General features: G+C 37.1%; 1 protein-coding gene across 4 annotated transcripts in view; it reads right to left on the bottom strand.

Annotated features, from left to right (window-relative positions):
- The window catches only part of COL14A1 (collagen type XIV alpha 1 chain), a 219,066-nt gene that overhangs the window by 179,318 nt on the left and 21,945 nt on the right, over window positions 1-17,803 (bottom strand). For all 4 annotated transcript variants that reach the window (XM_077167556.1, XM_077167558.1, XM_077167557.1 and 1 more), the window contains exons 2-5: window positions 16,923-17,048; window positions 7,531-7,647; window positions 4,685-4,828; window positions 1,261-1,350 (exon numbers count right to left, since the gene is read on the bottom strand). In XM_077167556.1, coding sequence (XP_077023671.1) covers window positions 1,261-1,350; window positions 4,685-4,828; window positions 7,531-7,647; window positions 16,923-16,989 — 418 coding nt within the window. In that variant the 5' untranslated portion in view covers window positions 16,990-17,048. The remainder of the gene's footprint in view (window positions 1-1,260; window positions 1,351-4,684; window positions 4,829-7,530; window positions 7,648-16,922; window positions 17,049-17,803) is intronic.

The following is a 17,803-nucleotide window of genomic DNA, read 5'->3' as shown; positions in this document are numbered from 1 at the left end:
TAAATACATGGTTAATAATGCATATATAAATATATGCATAAATGAATATTAATATATTTTGTATCTGAAGTAAAATGACAAAGACGCATATTGGAATGACAAACACTGAATTCAAGTTAGTGGCAGCCTTCTAGCAGGGAGGGAAGATAATATATGGGAATACATACACAGCTTCAACTCTATTTTGTTTTCTTAAGCTGGCCAAAGATCTTTATTATATTATTACAATATAACAACAAAATAAAAAAGGGTTTAATACCCAAGATATTTTAAGTTTCTAAATGTTTAGAAACATTTAGAAACTGAAAAAAGAAGAAAAAAAGAAGAAAAAAAAAACAAGGAATGGACCAAAGACAGGAAAAATACAAATGACCACCAAAAATATGAAAAACCGCCCAACCACACTGGTAGTCAGACTAATGTAAATTAAAGTAATTAGATATTATTGGGGTGACTTTTAAGATATTGAGGACTTCAAATATTGGAAAGAATGTCTGGAAACAAGCACAGTCACACATTGTTGGCAGAAATATAATTATTGAAAAAAATTAAACCAATTTGGCAGACTATCAAAACTATAAAATTTGCATATGTTCAAATGCTGCAATTTCACCTTATAAATACATTTGTTGCAGCATGTTCACAATAGTGAAAACAACTAAATGTGCATCAACAGGGGAATAGTTAACAAATTATGATAGTCTCTATCATAGGATTCTAGCTATCTGAGGATTAAAAGAAGGAATAAGGTAGACTAACAATAGTTAGCATTACTGAATAGTATCCGGTAGTCTAAGTACTTGACATGTCAACACATTTAATTCCAAAGATCTCTATGAAGTGAATCCTATTACCCACATTTTATGGATGAGGAAAGAGAAACACAGAAATTTGGATAATTGGTATAAGATCACCCAAGTTTGAAAATGGCAAAGGCAGCCTTCAAATTCAGGCAGGCAAATGGGAGAGTTCATGCAATTTACCCCAGCCTATCTATACGGGTGACATGGGAAGTTCTCACATAGTACGGCAGGCTGTGCATATATGTCTGCATATTTACAAGAAGATGCCTGGAAGGTCACATGCCGAAGTGCTGACAGTTATCACATGCGAGGAAGGAAGAAAGGAAAGGGGGCTGAAGGAGACCTTCACATCAGCTCTGCAGTCATGACAGGACTGGAAGCCATGTATGCCTGTATTGCCTGTGTGATTAAAACAACCCAACCTCCCGAAAAAACCTGATCTGTGAGAAAATCTGACCTTCTTCTGGTGAAGTTGGTTTACTCCCATTTCCTCTGTCCACAACCTTGACTCTGGGCTTTGGATCCTTTCTTCTTTCTAAATCTTGAACTGGAAGAAAAAATAGAAATAAAGCAACATGATACATTAAAGTCTAAAAGAAAATATTCAATGAGTTTCAATAAAACCCTCGAAAGTCCTGAAAGTATTAAGTAGAAATTAGCTCTGTCGTAGGGTTTCTTTTCCAAAGACTGGCACTGCTTTTATTTTCATTCCTGTTATGGGAAAGCATGGAAAGCACTTAAGGAATTACTTTGTCCCGTACTCACTGTGGGCACACACATCACACAGATTTAATCCTTCATAACTGCTATAAAGTTGGCATTCATATATGAGGGAATCAAGGACCAGAACGTTGAGTATCAAAAGCTTGTATCACAAAACCAATACATTTCGGACAGGCTTTGAGTCAGATCTTCATATCCCTCAGATCTAACCTATGAGTTTGATCCTGTTTTAGAAAGATCTTGCCCATAAATGTCCTTATTAGGATCTCCTATATCTTTGATAGAAGGCAGAGAATCCCATCATGATTTCCTTTCATACTTCCAAAAATTTTTCTCTCTTAATAAATGATATTGTTGCTTTGTGACTTTCATTAGGAAATATCCACGGATCAAAAATACCTTTGGTCCTTAAATACACTCATATCAACCTACACCGCTAGCTTAACTTTCCACTGCATTTTCCACTGAAAACTCTACAGCACTTTTCCTACCATTGCTTGGCACCTTCAGTTGTCTGAGGCAGTGGAGACCTCTGCCAACTGGCATTGGTTTCTGCACAAAAAAAAAATAGCTTGTGAAGATACAGAAGTGATTCTATGGTAACATATTTCATTTAATTGTTACACCCACTTCATGCAAATCAGCAAATTTATTGGAGGGTGGGTATGAGAGAAGCCATGATTCCCTCTGAACTGACCCACTTGCCTTCCCCAGGATATTGCTCTATTCATCCTGTTTTCTTTTTCTTTCCACTGGCTTCAGTCTTTTGTTGAAAGAGTTTGAGACTTGCCATTTGCCAAGATTGTGTTCCTCTAATCTTATTATTTTCCTTTACGGAGAAACCTTCTTTAGCTTGCTGGTACTCAGAGATTAAATTCCAAGATAAAAAATAAATACATGAATAATATAAGATGCCCCAATCCTGCTATTCCCACTGGTCTCCTAATTTTCTAAATTCATGTTTTTCAGACCTCATTTCCTAACTTCTTTATAAGTGTTGGGCACTTTGGACTACCCTCCCCCCCTTCCCTTTCAATGCTCCTTGTTTTCAGTTTTTATGAAGGTATTATTCTGTTTTTTTCTCCTATTCCCATAGCCACTCCTTTACACTCTCAGTCTTTGGATCTTTTATCTACTTCCACTCCTGAAATAAGATCACCTACTAAAAGTTGACTTGCATCTATGTACACCCACCTATAACCTTATCATTCCACATTTAAATTTTCACCGTTCTATGGATAATTCCAAAATCTACAATTTCAACCCCATCCACACATAGGGTGGCCCTCAAATTGCTAACATTCTGCAAAAAAGATAAGTCTGCCACTTTGCTGCGAGGAAAATTGTGCCAAGCAGTGCTAGAGATAGAAACAGATGTGAGAAAGAATAATTCCAGAGGTTGGGACTTGGGGAAACCTCATTGGAAAGGTGACATCTGAGCCAGGCTTTGAAATATTGGTGGGGTTTTGCAGCTAGAGATTAATAAAATGTCATTCCAAAGAGGAAAAATGATGGCTGAAAAAAAGGATTTCCCAAATAGGCAAACCATAACACCAGTGTAAAGATAAACAAGGTTAAAAATGACAGTCATTTTAGAGATTGGGCTTTTAGGTCTCAGATAAGGAGACTTATGCTACACCAAGTTGCTGTCCCCATCACACAGGGGGTAAAATCAGTTGGAAAACAGACTGGCAGGAGCAGAAATGGTTTTCATCATAGTAACTACCATGCCCCAGCCATGTGCTGAAGTCAGTTCATTCACCCAATAATAGACACATAGCATCACCGCCATTTATCAATGAGGAAACTGAGGTGGGAATCGGTGGAGTTGTTTGCCCAAAAGCACATAGCTCAGGGGCAGATCTGGAATCATACCCAGCAGACCACACATAGCATTCTGTCTTCAAAATCCAAAGATTGTTGCTTACACTCTCCTGAGTGTCAGAAGATGGGCTCATGGAGAATCTAGATCCCTGCACTGATTGGAAACCTATAGGCCCAGGGGTTGTTTTGATCAACATTTTCCAGGATTTAACCATGGAAGTTTCCTGGGGAGGAGAGCTCAGGCTCCATTCCATTTCCCACAGAGCAAAAATGTAACTGAAATGCAGAATGGAAAAGAAAGCCATCCAAAGTTATTTTAATTTCATTCTTAACAAGCAGTTATTTGGGCAAAACTAATCCTTCTATCTTGCCAATAAAAACAGCATAGCTAAAAAATAAAATAATATGCTTACATACAATATATTTAACCAGTTAGACTGTTGCACGAAGATTATTTTCAGCAGAGCTCAACAAGCAAAACACAACTGCAGTTCCTTTTAAGGGCTTTGGGTAAGTAGCTATTGGGAAAGCTTTATAAGGCTATCTCTGTTTCCTTAAGTTTCTCATTCAGTGGAATAATCAACCGCAATACCTTCAGCCTAAGGTAAAATGAATCGTTTCTCCTTATCCCTTTTACTGCTTCTTGCCAACTTGAAGAAGTTTATTTTGCTCACTCATATAGAAATGAGTGAGGCCAGAAACTGAAGTGCAGCCAATACTGAGACAATAATGACAGAGAAGGCTGATTTATACTGAAAATATCAAGAAACCTTTTCCAGAGCTTCCAGACAGTGCAAATCTCAAAAGAATGTAACATTTAAAACATCTGTGTGTTCTGCTGGCAGGTGGATTTACCAAATGTCTTTGTTCAGAAGTTTTGAGAAGTAGCAAGTTAAGATTTTTTAATTAAAATTTTTAAAAGTCACAAAATATTATCAGGAGAGGAAGGAATTAAATAAACAAGCCCCTGTCCTGAAAAACTTTGAGGGCTGTGGGGACACAGAGAAGTAAACGGGCAATTACAATACAATTTCATAAGTTAGAAAGAGGGAAAGTTCTAACGCTCAGCAGGCTCTTAGGAGAGGTGTCCGAGTAAGGTGTGGAGTCAGGGTCAGGGAGAGCATTTGATAAGTAGAAGTCCAATTTAATGGGAAAGCGGAGGAGAGCATTCGGCATAGAGGAAACCCATGAAACGTTGGACCAAATGTCTTTTAAGATCGCTTCAGATCTAAAGAGTCTTCAGATTTTAGCCCCTTAAACAATGTATACAGCAGAACAAATGTAATACTGAGACAGAGTTCCATGACACCCCTTTAAGATGTGCAAATACATACTTCTGAACTGGCCTTGGGCTGGCTTGCTTTCTTTGTCTTTATGGTATGCAATAATTTGAACTGTGTAATTCTGGTCAGGTATAAGACCTTGAATAATGGCTTTAGTTGCAGTATTCTGGAGATTCAATTGGTTGGTTTTTCCACCTATAATAAAACAGAAAGATAAATTAGTTCTAAGAAATTAACTTAACTGCAAATGTTAAGAACTTTTATCAACTGGTAATCAAGATTTTAAAGATGAAACATTTAAAAATACATATAATGGTACACAAGAGCATAGCAATTCATTTCACTATACTTTTCATGCTCATTTTCAATTGTATTCTTCTCACTTAAGAAAACTTAAACAACTGTCAAAATTCAATAAAGCACATTCATTAAAAACCTCTCATCAAAACACACTGTTGTTTTTATATAATAAGGAAAGCCATAGTACAAGACTGAAATTCATGAGCTGCCGACGCCGGATATACCCTTGAAGGAAAGGATTCCACTTAAAAGTGAAGTGGAAGATATGAGTAGATTGAATATAATTATCCATGTTGGACTTTTAACTATGGCCTCTCTGAAGTGAGCTAAAGCATCTTTGGAACCTGAGCAATTTAAGTATCTTACATATAACCATGATGCTGAAGGAGCCATTCATCGCCTGGCTACTTAAAAGTTAGCTTGGTTCATGAAAAGATTTCAAAACCCCAAAATCTCTCCCTCAAATCAGATTGACATCTAAGGCTTTCCTGTAAACTCTGTTGATTAAATAACTCTACTTTTATGCAGAATTCCAGACATATCTTTCTTTAATTTCTGGCAGCCATATCTGTGTCTGAGAAAAGGAAAATGCATTTAAAACTTCTGGCCCTCTGGCAGTAACAGTAAAAGGGTCTGAAATGGACTAAATTAAACATAATGCAACAATTACAATGTATTTCATAATATTCTAATAAAGTTGATGATGTTGTCTGAAATTTGATGCTATTGTTATCCTCGTCACCAGCTACTAGAAGGCAAAAACAGCCTTTTCCACGCCAAAACTTGTTCTTAAATGCATTTATGTCCAAGATATTAAATCTGGCTTCACAAACTCCTATAATTTAAAACCCATCTACTACAAAATACAGCAAACAAACCTTTCATAATGTGGCGTTTCTAAAGAGACGTATTTAAAGACGTATAAAATGTATACGTTTAAATACGTTTTATATTCCCTAAAAAGAAAAACGTTCCTTAGAAAACTCTGTATATTAGAACCCCTCCAGGAGAAGCATAGGGTGTATTATTTTATTAAAGGAATAAACAGTGCTTGGACCATGTCTCGTATTGCCAGAGTGTCTACAAGCATTTCATGGTTAAATGCCCATAATTTACTATATTTGATAAGGCAGAAACCAAGGTATCAAGAATGTCCGATTGTCTTGGGCTATTGCAATAAAGACATATTAGCTTACAACACCACAAGAAACTTTGGCATAGTGTTGCTCAACCAGGATGTCATTCTAATGAAACCATGTTTAAATTGGTTAATATAAAAAAAAAGTATTTATGTCTTTTTAGCAACTGAGCAAGAAGCTAGGTGTTTTATCAGATTGTTTTCTCTGAGACTTTAAATCCACTTTTGGGTAAAATGTCCACATTTATGGACAACAAAGCATCTGTCTGCCTCATTAAATGAGTTGGGAAAAAATCTCCAACAGAAGAAAGTAGTCCAGCCCCATAAATCCATTTTCATTACCAACAGAGAGAAAAATATTACATTTATAAAATTATAAATTATATGCAATTATTAAGTTTCTTGCCATCTTCTATGTGAAAATGGATCCTTGGAGAAGAAATGAGACCTGAGCTAAAGAGCATCTTTATAACACTCATAGGTAAGATGTACTTAACACTTACCATGTGGCAGTTCCTGTTCTAAGTGCTTTGCATGCATTGATTCATTTTGTCCTCACAACCAGTGTTTCTCACATTTACTATGCATACAGACCACCAGGGGGTCTTGTTACTATCCAGATGCTGATTCAGTGGGTCAGGGCAGGGCTGAATATTCTGCATTTCTACCAAGATCTTAGGTGACGCTGATGCTGCTGGTCTACAGGTCACACTGTGAATTGCGAGACTCATAACAACTATTATTTCTCCATGTTACAGGAGAGAAAAATGAGTTCCTGAGCAATTAAATAACTAGCCTGAGTCACACAAAGCTGACTGACAGCATCAGCTTTTGAAGGCAAGCAGTCCAGTTGCTGAGCTCGTCTTCATCTCCAAGATGCTCACGTAGAAATGGCAATTCCTCTGCATGTTCAGTATTGTTAGTTTATTTACTTGTATAATAAATTTTAAAAATTTTAACATATCAATTTCATCCTCCTAATCAATATAGTTGTTCAACTTTCGCTTCGCCAGCCTTAATAATTCATCACAAATTTTCACCATGTCTACTTATTTTTAACATTTTAATGTTTGATGACTGAATAATATTCCATCACATTAATTAATTATAATTTACAGTCTTTTACAATTAACCAATCACAACTGTTGCACATCCAGGTGTATTGTATTTTTTAAGTGTCCATGGACTAGAAATATTCACCCTATATCAAAAGAGAGATGGTGAGAGTTTTTGATAATCTTGAAATGTGGCCTGAGGAGAATTATGGCGAGCCCTAGAGTTATTCTTCACACTTTGCAGAACGTTATTTCCTTGATTAGAGGGCAAGATTTCAAGCTCAAAAGATTAAATAAAACAAAAAAATCTATTTATTTTAAAGCAATACTGGACACTACACATTTTTAATGATCTATGTGTAAAAAGTTGCTAATGCTCTAGGAAACAAGTAGAGTGCTTTTACCTGAAGCTGGAGTCACAAGAAGTTTGTATCCCCCAAATTTCCCTCTTGGAGCCTTCCATGAAATTTGTATACTGTCATGAGATAACACATTATATCTTAATCTTGTAGGTGGAGCCACTGAAAAGGAAAAAATATATACATATATATATACAAATTTTTTTATGTTGAGGTATAAGCTTACATTTCTTAAATTAAGAAGTCAAAGTGTTATAAATGAAATACTGGAGACCTCATCAGCCTCAAATTATATTACTTCTACAGTTCCATTAACAAATCAATAAGTTTGCAAAATAACACAAACCTGAAGGGCATGTTTCTTACCCAATAGATATTCATCAAATAGTACTGACCTTATACAAAGAACCAAGACTTAATGTTAGAATTCAATACTCTAGCTCAATAATTGAAGCCAATCTTTGTAAAATACTTTCTTATGTTACAAGCACGAATTTTTCTACTAATATGTGAGCTTTTACATTATACTGGGACCTATTTTATGCCTCAAGGTTTTTCATTTTGCTGATCCGGTATCTTTTGATATGATAATCTGAGAAGACTATTAGGAACATCTTATGATAATGTGATCTTCATTTGAAAACATATAAAGAGAGATCTTGTAAAAGAATTCAGGACCAAATAAAAAGTAATAATGTTTCATAAACTTTGATCCATTCTTCAAATCTAGCTGATTTCTACCTGGCAGAAAGATGCAGAACATATGGTCATGAACCAGCCCAGAATTGCAGACTCTTTTCTGGGAGTTCCTGAAAACTGGATAGTACCATATACCCTTTTCTGTAAGTCATTCAAACTTCAAAACACATTCTTGTTTTGAAGTTTGAATAAATAAATGCTTAAGAATTTTAAAACAATACACTTAGCAAAAGGTTTTTATTATATAATATCTAAATTAGTTTATCAAAACAGAAAAGTTAAGGCTTTTAGCAGAAAAGTTAACACTTAAAATTCACTTTTATGCCTATCTTTCTTCACTTCAGGAAACTGTGGGGGGTGGGAACAAACATTCCCCTAATCAGGTAGGTAGCATAGTCTGGGATTTGAGCATTAGTTTGATTCCCATTTCTGCCACTTATTAGATAAATAATTTGGAGAAAATTACTGCTTCTCCCAAAGCCTGACTTCCTTATTTTTTGACAGTATGACAGCAATATTTTCTGCTCAGGATAGAGGACAACTTTAGATAGGAAAATGAATATAACATTATAGTCAGGATCAGTGCATGTTTGCTCCTTCTCTCTTATTTCATTAAATGACTGGTTGCAAAAGCTGATTCAATCCTCAAGAAAATGCATTACTAACCCAATTTTATAGATAATAGAGCCAAGGAAGAGCTAAGGGATGTGCCCAAGATCACATATTGGTGAGATACACAGATTCCAAATCTCTAACCCCAAACGAAATGTCTTCCTTCCACTTCTTTAGGAAAAGATCCATATTAGAAGTCACCCTTCATGGAGGCAGATGAAAAACTAATTTACTCCTCTACAATTTATCCATTTATCTGAAATTAGTAAACACTGGAGGACAGAGTCTCAAGGGTAGTACTCTCTTTCTAGTTATTCTTTACAGTAGAAAATGCCAGTCTTGCAAAACAAAATATCAGCTTGCCATTCTCGATTTGACATGAATTGCTCTACTCGATGGAAAAATATAGATTTATGGTAAGAACAACTTTTCTCAAAAAGAAGAGGAAGGTGGCCAAACCTAACATTTGGATTAACAGAGAAACTACGATTTCTTACTATTTTGCTTATTCTGCAACTCAGAAGGAAATTTTACTTCTAGGCAGGGCCTCAGTACTTATGGGAGAAAATTTAAAATAACGATTAAACGTTTTTAAACAATAAGTCCAAGTTTCTAAGCCAAACCAAGTCAGTGGCCTGGAAGACATCACTGATCAAGCTTGTAGAGCTTGGCATGAGTGCTCTGATGAAAGGAAGCTGTCATGCCTGGGAACCATCAAATGTAAATGTAAGACCAGCAGGATGGAGGCTGCAGTTTAGGCAGTTCCAAGAACATCCAACAATTCTGTTAGCACCCCATGTGTGTTGCCATCTCAACACGAGCAAAGACATTAATATTCAAGATTCCTAAGTTAAAGATTAGAAATCTTTAGTGCTTTCCCTGCCCATGCTACTGTCCTTTAAATGTTGTCTGAGTCAATATCTCTTTGGTAAATATCTAACTTTCTAAACTTCCAGCGGAAAGTAATAGTGACAACAGTGGCTATGTTCTAGAAGCCAGAGAGGCATTTGCTTTCTTACCATTGAATTACTCAGGGAAACAAAGTGAAGGAAATATAACAGTCAAATCCATCAATATGCAATTCTGGTAATAATTTACAAATGATTGGTATGTCTGCAGCCCCACTACAACTGCTGGCAAAAAGCAATATCACCATTTCCTTCTATCAATGGACCACATCGATTGCCCACATAAACACAAACATTCTCATAATCGTTAAAAGAATATCTTGGTTAGACACAAGATGTGTCTCCTTTGGGTTGTTGTCTTTAGACAGAAAACACTGAAAAGAAGACATGCTAGTTAAGATCAAAAGAAGCACGAGGTCACAGTTGTGAACTTCAAAGTTCCTCCCAAACCAAAGACTCTAGGACTTGTGCCAAAGCAAGGACAGCAAGACTGACAGAAATGCTCTCAGTGCAGTGCAGAAATGATTGTTCTTATCTCACAGAAGAAAAATCTGTGTATATTTATTACCAGACTTTGTGATTCTGCATTTTGCAAGCACAAAGGAAGTGCTTTTATAGATATACTTAGGTTGCAGTCATAATCATAAATGCTTGTATGAACTTGACTCAAAAGTTAATTTGTGAGCCACAGTCACTGAGCCACCCGCCGAGGACTCGGCGGTCCCCTCTGGAGACCCCTCCCTTCCCGACACTCTGGTGTCCTCATCGTTGTCATCCCCACTCCCCGCCCGCCTTCCTCCACCACTGCCTTCCCCAGGCCAATTCCACCAAGGAAAAGGACTCGATTCCTATGTCCGCCATCCAGAACCTGCACTCACTCCTTTGACCCCTTTGCTGATGGAAGTGAGGGTGATAACCTGCTTCCTTCCATCAGTGTAAGAATTCAACAAAAGAATAGCAGGAAGACCCTTATCACTGTCCAAGAGTTTGCTCATGACCACAAGAAAAATAAACCAGTGAAGGCATTTAAGAAGAACTTTACCTGCAATGGTGCTGTAATTGGGCATCCAGAATATGGAGAAAACAATCGGCTACAAGGTGACCAGCAAGGTACTCAGGCCAGTTCCTTGTGGAGACTGGACTGGCCAAGGATGGCCAGCTGTAGGTTCATGGGCTTTACGTGCTTGTGGCTCACCAAAGCTTAAGGGAGGATTTCCTTACAATGAGTAGAAAATTTCCCTTCTGTCCCTTGTCACAAGTTTAAAAACCTCCTAGTTCATATATGACCATTTAGGGTCAACATTAAACTTGGACTAGTGTAATAAACTAAAAAGAGCCATGCTGTCTGGTCTTGAAGTCCCTCATGGAAACAGAGGTCAAACAGTTGGCGCCTGGTAGTGTCCAGTCTGAAACGAAGCAATAACGTGATGCTTCAGCCACACCCAGAGCCCCTAGATCACAGAATGCTATGTTTGGCCAGAAGCTCCTTGGCCCTCCTTCTGCAGAGTTCCTTGCCCTGAGAGAATGTCACCACCTAACCATCCCTCGATGGAGCTGAGAAAGAGAGCCATAGCTGTGGTACCCCAAGAAGAGAGACTTTCAGAAGCAAAAGAAAGACCACCTGGTGTTTCCAAGCTTTCCAGGTGGGCAGACTAGGGAAGCCCCCTTCTCTCTAGTGAGGGGACAGCACATCTGGCTTGCCACCAAAGTCTTTGTTCTTTTTTACCAGATATAATATCCTAGGTAAGAGCTGTCCAAATGAAGAGCCACAAAAATGTGAGGCCAACCTTCTATCAGAGTTGAACTTTTGACAAGGGAACAAATTTCGAACTGAGATATCATTCAGGGAGCTAGCTGTAGTGCTTGCATTTTATTTGCAACAGCTGCCCAATGACACGTGAAGTAATAAAACAGGTTTGGGTTTTCCCTTCCCTTCATTTTTAATGATATATAATATATTTAAACTCTTATTCAAATAAAACTTGTTTTCAGGAAAAAAACATTTAATGTTTATAAAAGCTAATTTGTGTCTATTCAAACCTTAATCTTTACCAAAAGACAAAATGCAAGCATAAAGTTTGCTTTCCACACATACCAACAACCCAGAACAATCAACATACTCATCCTTCGCGTGGTGAAATCAGAATAACAGTTATGAATATAGGAACTTCATACCAAAGGGGGATTGAGGATGAAGACACAGAAGGGTTTAATTTTTCTCTTCTCTACTGCAGAGCTCAACTTGTTTCATAAAGTATAGGATTTTGCTATGTTGTGCTGTGTTGTGTGTTTTTTACAGGGAGGATCTTCTCTAAACCCAAACAATTATACTGCAGTTATTCAGTAGGAGCACATAGGTAGAAAACAAATTTTGTTGTAATTTCATTGAGTCACCGTTATCAAGTACTTCAGAAATTCTATTTTATAATCTGACTACTTATTAAAGTAATAGATATTTCTTTTTCTCTCTTTCACTTCAACTCAAGTCAACTGAAATTTTGCTGTCATGACAAAGACAATCAATGCAAGGATTTACTTCTAGTGAAATATTCTCATTAATTTCTGAAAATGATACTTTCGACACAGGAACACTATAGTGGATATCTGCTCTTCCCTACCCCCTTCTATTTGTACCAGCACTCACTCTGTTTTTCCATAAAACACCCCCTGCTTCACTGCATGGAGGCTTGCCTGCACAATCAATCAGCCATCCGTCCTGGCTGAGAGGTGGGAAAATGACTCAAACTGGGTCAGGCAAACTCTCCCAAGAATCTGAAATTTGAGTCCAATGATGGAAGGATGGAAAATAGCTACAATGCTCTTGTTCCAATGACATGCCCTGAAGAAAACGGTCATTAGTTCCTACAAACTGTATCCCAGGGGAGTTCCCAGATCTCTATTTCAAAGCTTAATAATTTAATTTCTACTTTGATTAGCTGAGCTACTGCATTAAATTCTCTTTTGCGCAAGTTGGCCTGACAAAGCTTCTGTTTAGTGCACCACAAATTTCTGACTGATACAAATACTGAGAGTATTTGTCATGCAAAACATAGTTTATAGTACTATATTGCTCAAAACATAGAGTGCTATATAATATTCATTAAATTAAAAAAAACTTTAAATAATAGAGAAGCATTTGGCCTATTTTTCCCAATGCTTTTTAAAAACTTAGCTTGTCATCTCAGTCATTTTTCTAGTAAATCTATTTCCAAATGTTCTATGAATAGGAGCAATGACACTTTAAGAGAAATTTACTATCGGATATGCTACAGACTTACTTTTATATCGCTTAGAACCTAATACCTTATAATTTCATGATTCACCCTAGAGATACTGAAATTAGCAGTAAGGAAAATACTCTCAACTTCCAAATATGTTTGATTAAAACAACAGCAAAGTTGTGTAGAGTGTACACACAGAAACCTTTATAGAGTTAAATCTACCCCAAGGAAAGTAGTCTCCAATTTTATATACTTGGAGGTTTTTTAATGACAGTTACTTTACCTTCAGTGATTCTTTCTTACACTCTTCCAAAGCAAGCATTGCTAGAACCAAATAAATTTTTACTGTGAAATTCTGAGAAAGTGTTAGTGCCATCTTTCTGTCATTGCTATACACATTTCATCCCCACAGCCAGCACGACATTACTTTTTCTGTGTTCCAGTTCCTTTAACAACTTGTCTTGAAACAAAGATGCTGGAATAATCCAAGACAAAACAATTACTTAACCAATGTGGGTTCAAAATCTCTGGCAAGGGAAAGTTTTTCATCAAGAATTACATGGAGAAACTAAGTGGCAAAGCACTTGTTCTAATTGATCAACAGCTTAAGGTGGGGGGAGTTAATTACCTGTATGAACTTTACTAATTACTGTATTAGCTCCCTATGGCTACTATAAGAAATCACCACAAACAGAATGGCTTAAAACAATCCAAACTAATTATTTTATAGTTCTGTGGGTCAGAAGTTTGACACAGGTCTCACTGGGCTAAAATAAGGAGGCAGGGATATGTTCCTTTCTGGAGGCTGTAGAAGAGAATCCACTTTCTTACTTTTGCCAGCTTCTAAGGCTGCCTGCTTTCCTTGCCTCATGACCCCCTTCCATCTCCAAAGGCATCCATGGCCAGGTGAGTCTTTCCTACACCTTATTACACTGATGCTGACTCTTCGGCCTCCCTATTCCATATTTAGGGACACTGGCCCACCAGAAAATCAAGCATAAGCTCCCTATGTTCTGTTTCCTTAATTCGTCTTTGGCACCTAACAATATCAGATTCTGGGGGTCAGGGTGTAGACATCGTTGCAGCTCATTATGCTGCCTAATATACTGCCTTTTGTGCTTTTTTCATTTTGTTCATAAATATGACTCTAAATATATATATACAAGAACACAAGGTTTGAGAGTGATTAATGTCAGTCAACATTCAACACACCTGCCATTTGCAAAGAACATCATTGCATATCAAACACCTGAATACATGGCTTTACAAATCAGTGTCAGAATTGGCCAATGCACAGGAACAATTATGTTTACTTCGCAAGCAGAAAACAAGTTAACTAAAGCAATTCATAATCTTTCTTGTTTCTTTGTTCAAAATCAAATGTAGATAAATGGTGACTAACAGGGGTGACATGATGGAAATAAAATGAGGTTTCTCAAAGGTCTCACGTACTTTCCTAAACACTAAAGCCAATAACATTTAGGGCTTTTCTTATTAGGATTTCCTACAGCATATGGCTACCAATTTCCTTCTTGAGAGTTTCTCCAGCCTTTCCCTCTAAGCCACTACACACCCTGACTCTCCTTGTAATTCCTTGACGGACACTGAATTGGTCCTTTTTCTTTCTAGTAGCCTCTTAACTGTTGATGCTTTGCCAGATTTCATCCTCACTTCTCTCTGTGGGGGTTTCACTTCCTAATACCTCTACGGCTTCAAAAGTTGCTTTAAACAAATTCCCAAAGATAATACAATTCAGGTGTAATCTCCTGCCCTGGTATCTTTCTCCTAAGCTCAAGGCCACCAAATGCTTACCAGACAAAGACCCTGCATGTCCCACAAGCTCCTTGATGCCCATGTATTTCTCTAGGACTGAACTCATTCTCTTCAGCTTCAAATGTCTTCTTCATCCTTTATTGTCTTGCTCATTAATCTATTTTTAAAAGTCTACTATGACTGAGGCATCATTCTGTCCTGGAAACCCAGGCACTAAATAGAAAACCCATTGCTTTCTATTTCTATGCAAAGATGCGGATTCAAGGTTAACACAGAGTGTTTGGAAGCCACTAACTTTGCTGGGGGTGAGGGTTGGGAAAATCTCTGGAAGGTGAAATTGAAGCTAGGTCTTGAGAAGGAATTGAAATTAAAGGCCCCATCTATTCAGATCTCCAGCAAGACATCCCAGACCCTGTCTAAGTTTCTTTTTCTTTCACCCACATTTGCATTTAATCAGAAAACAAGTCCTATCTCTTCCACTTCTTTTTTGTTTCTCGTGTTCATTCTCTTCTCTCTGTTCCCATTGTCTCCTCAGGCCCTCAATAAATATCTCCTGGACTATTTAGCCATAGTCTTTTTATGGTTTCTCTTTATCCCTATTCCCCAAACCCTTATGAATCACAAATATGAGTATCATCATTGTTTTTATCCATGTCTTTCTTAAAACCAGAGTTGATATTCCATAGTCTGGTCCCAAAGCATCTTTCCATCTGTGTTTTTTGCCACAATCCTCCAATACATCTGCTTATGGTTCCATCTCCCTAGGGGAGGGTAAGCTGTTTGGACACAGAGGATTAAGTCTTATTCAGGTTTGTATCCTGAACTGACATATAGTGTGTGTCCCGTAAGTGTTACTTTAAAATGGAATTGGTTAACAATGTATATCTGGTAGGTGGCATCCAGCATCCCTGAAAGTATCCTGGGAGAGTTCTGTATGATCCATTACTCCATGAATGACAACACTGGAGGGTTTAGAAATGTGCCTATTCTTTGGTCCTAAGGACCTGTATTCATGTCCGGGAATTTGGAGGGGTCTATCTAGGATTCCCATTATCACTCCTTTAATTGTCATGGCATTCTCTCAGACACATAAATATAACAGTATTTGTCTACCAAACTACCCCATGTGTTGCACGAAGTAGTTGGAAATATGGTCATTAACTTCAAGTCTTATACAGGCTATTTGAAAATGCAAAAGAGACAGTCACATTCCTTTCCAAACACATGTGCCTCACTTGGAGGAAGCAGGGTTTGGTGCATTCATGCAGTTGACTTCTGTACAACCTCAGTTTCAAACATTAGACATTGCACTCCTAAACCCATCTTGTTCACCACATGTAGAATTCCATGCTCAGCTGATGAATGACTATATCAGCTCCAACAGTTCAGTCTCTGCAGGACTACTGTTTTCCTAGTAATGTCACTTTGTGCACATGTGTACACTGTGCACTAACCCCAAAGACTACCGAACTGTTTTGGAAAGGGGGCAGATAATAAATATTTTAGGCTTTGTGGACTGAACTGTCCCTGTCACAGCTACTGAAGTCTGCCTCTGCTGAGGGAAAGCAGCCACAGACAATACTTAAACAAATAAGCAATACTTGAACAAATTTACAAAACATACATGTATACAGATCCCAGAAATACAAAGAGCAGGTTTCAAAAGCTGAGTTCAGTTAAAATGAAGCTAGGAATCATTAGAAATGCTTAAAGCGGCATATTACCAGCCTCTGTTGTACCCTCAGTAACCTTTAGACGACGTGTTCAATTTTTAAGGAAAGGAGCAAAAATTAGGCCTAGGTGTGAAGTAACAGAAATATTTTGTAGACACTACATTTAAGAGACAAAGCATGATTAGGATGCGCACATAAACGTATTACAGCTCTTTATTATTAGAACTGATTTTTTAACATGCAAATTTGATTTTCACAGATTAAACTTGCATAGCCTTTTCAGAAGCATGTTATGAAAGAGCTATTTACCCAATTGCCACGAAATCACTATACTCAGTCACTGATGAGGCTGTAACCCACATCAAAGTTGCAGCACATTTTGACACTACAAAACAGTCAGTAAAACTGGGTAAAATCCAATATATAATCTTGCTAGAAACACAGTTGACCAATAAAGCCATATTATGATAAATAAAATGAAAATAATAATTAGAAACAATACATCAGCTGACGTCCCAGATCCTAATGATTATCTTAAAGTTTTCAATTACCTTGACCCTGGACAGTGGTGCAGAAATAAACAATGGCCAAAAGAGCTGGAAACAGCCAGTACTGCATCTTGCACTGAAAAATCTTGATTATATTTCCTGTTTTTTACATGGAGTATAGCAGCAGGCCTGAAAACAGAAAGCACAAGAAATTTTCAGAAGGCCGAAAATGCAGTGTATATAGTCACCCAGACAGGCAAATAAGCCAACGTGTACTAGTAACATCAGGAAATAATTAATTCTCGAAAATACAAACTGATAGAAGAAAGATTTTTGAAAACAGTGAGAATGCTCTGAAATATTTGGGAGAGAAGTTCAGAACAAACTTTGTGACACTTTTGTTGGGGCATAAATTCCCAAATGCAAAAATTCCAAAAGTTTACCCAAAAAACAAGCATTTTAATTAGTCAATCAAAATTTCCTTGCCAGTAATCTTCTTCCATTTTTATCACATGAAGTTAAAAGTGCTACTATTACCTTATATTTCCTACAAAGTACAGATATGTAGAGCCTTTCTGCTAGTGATCAAAGAGAACTTAAAAACCATTTTGTGCTATTAAATCACTTTGCTATCTCTTCACTAGACTGGATGATCTCTGATCTTTCAACCTTTTCTCCTGGGTCTTTTTTTCTAATATATGTAAATCTAAAACTCTCTCAAGTTTTTATTTTAGATGTCCATGAAGATGGGTTACAAGAAAAAGAGAGAAAGAGAAATGGAAACAGGAGAAGGAAAGAAGGAAAAGGAAGGTGGAAGGGAGAATTTTTCCATGGTTCATCCAAAAAAAGTTCACTCTATTCATAACAAAATTAATTGAACCTTTAATATTTGTTAAGGCTATTCAAAGAACTTCTGACATATACACTAATTTAACCTTCACATC

The sequence above is a fragment of the Tamandua tetradactyla genome, chromosome 6, assembly GCF_023851605.1.
Source record: "Tamandua tetradactyla isolate mTamTet1 chromosome 6, mTamTet1.pri, whole genome shotgun sequence".
In the NCBI taxonomy this organism is placed as follows: domain Eukaryota; kingdom Metazoa; phylum Chordata; class Mammalia; order Pilosa; family Myrmecophagidae; genus Tamandua; species Tamandua tetradactyla.
The sequence above is the reverse complement of the archived record's forward strand: the minus strand, read 5'-3'. Positions and strand labels throughout refer to the sequence as shown.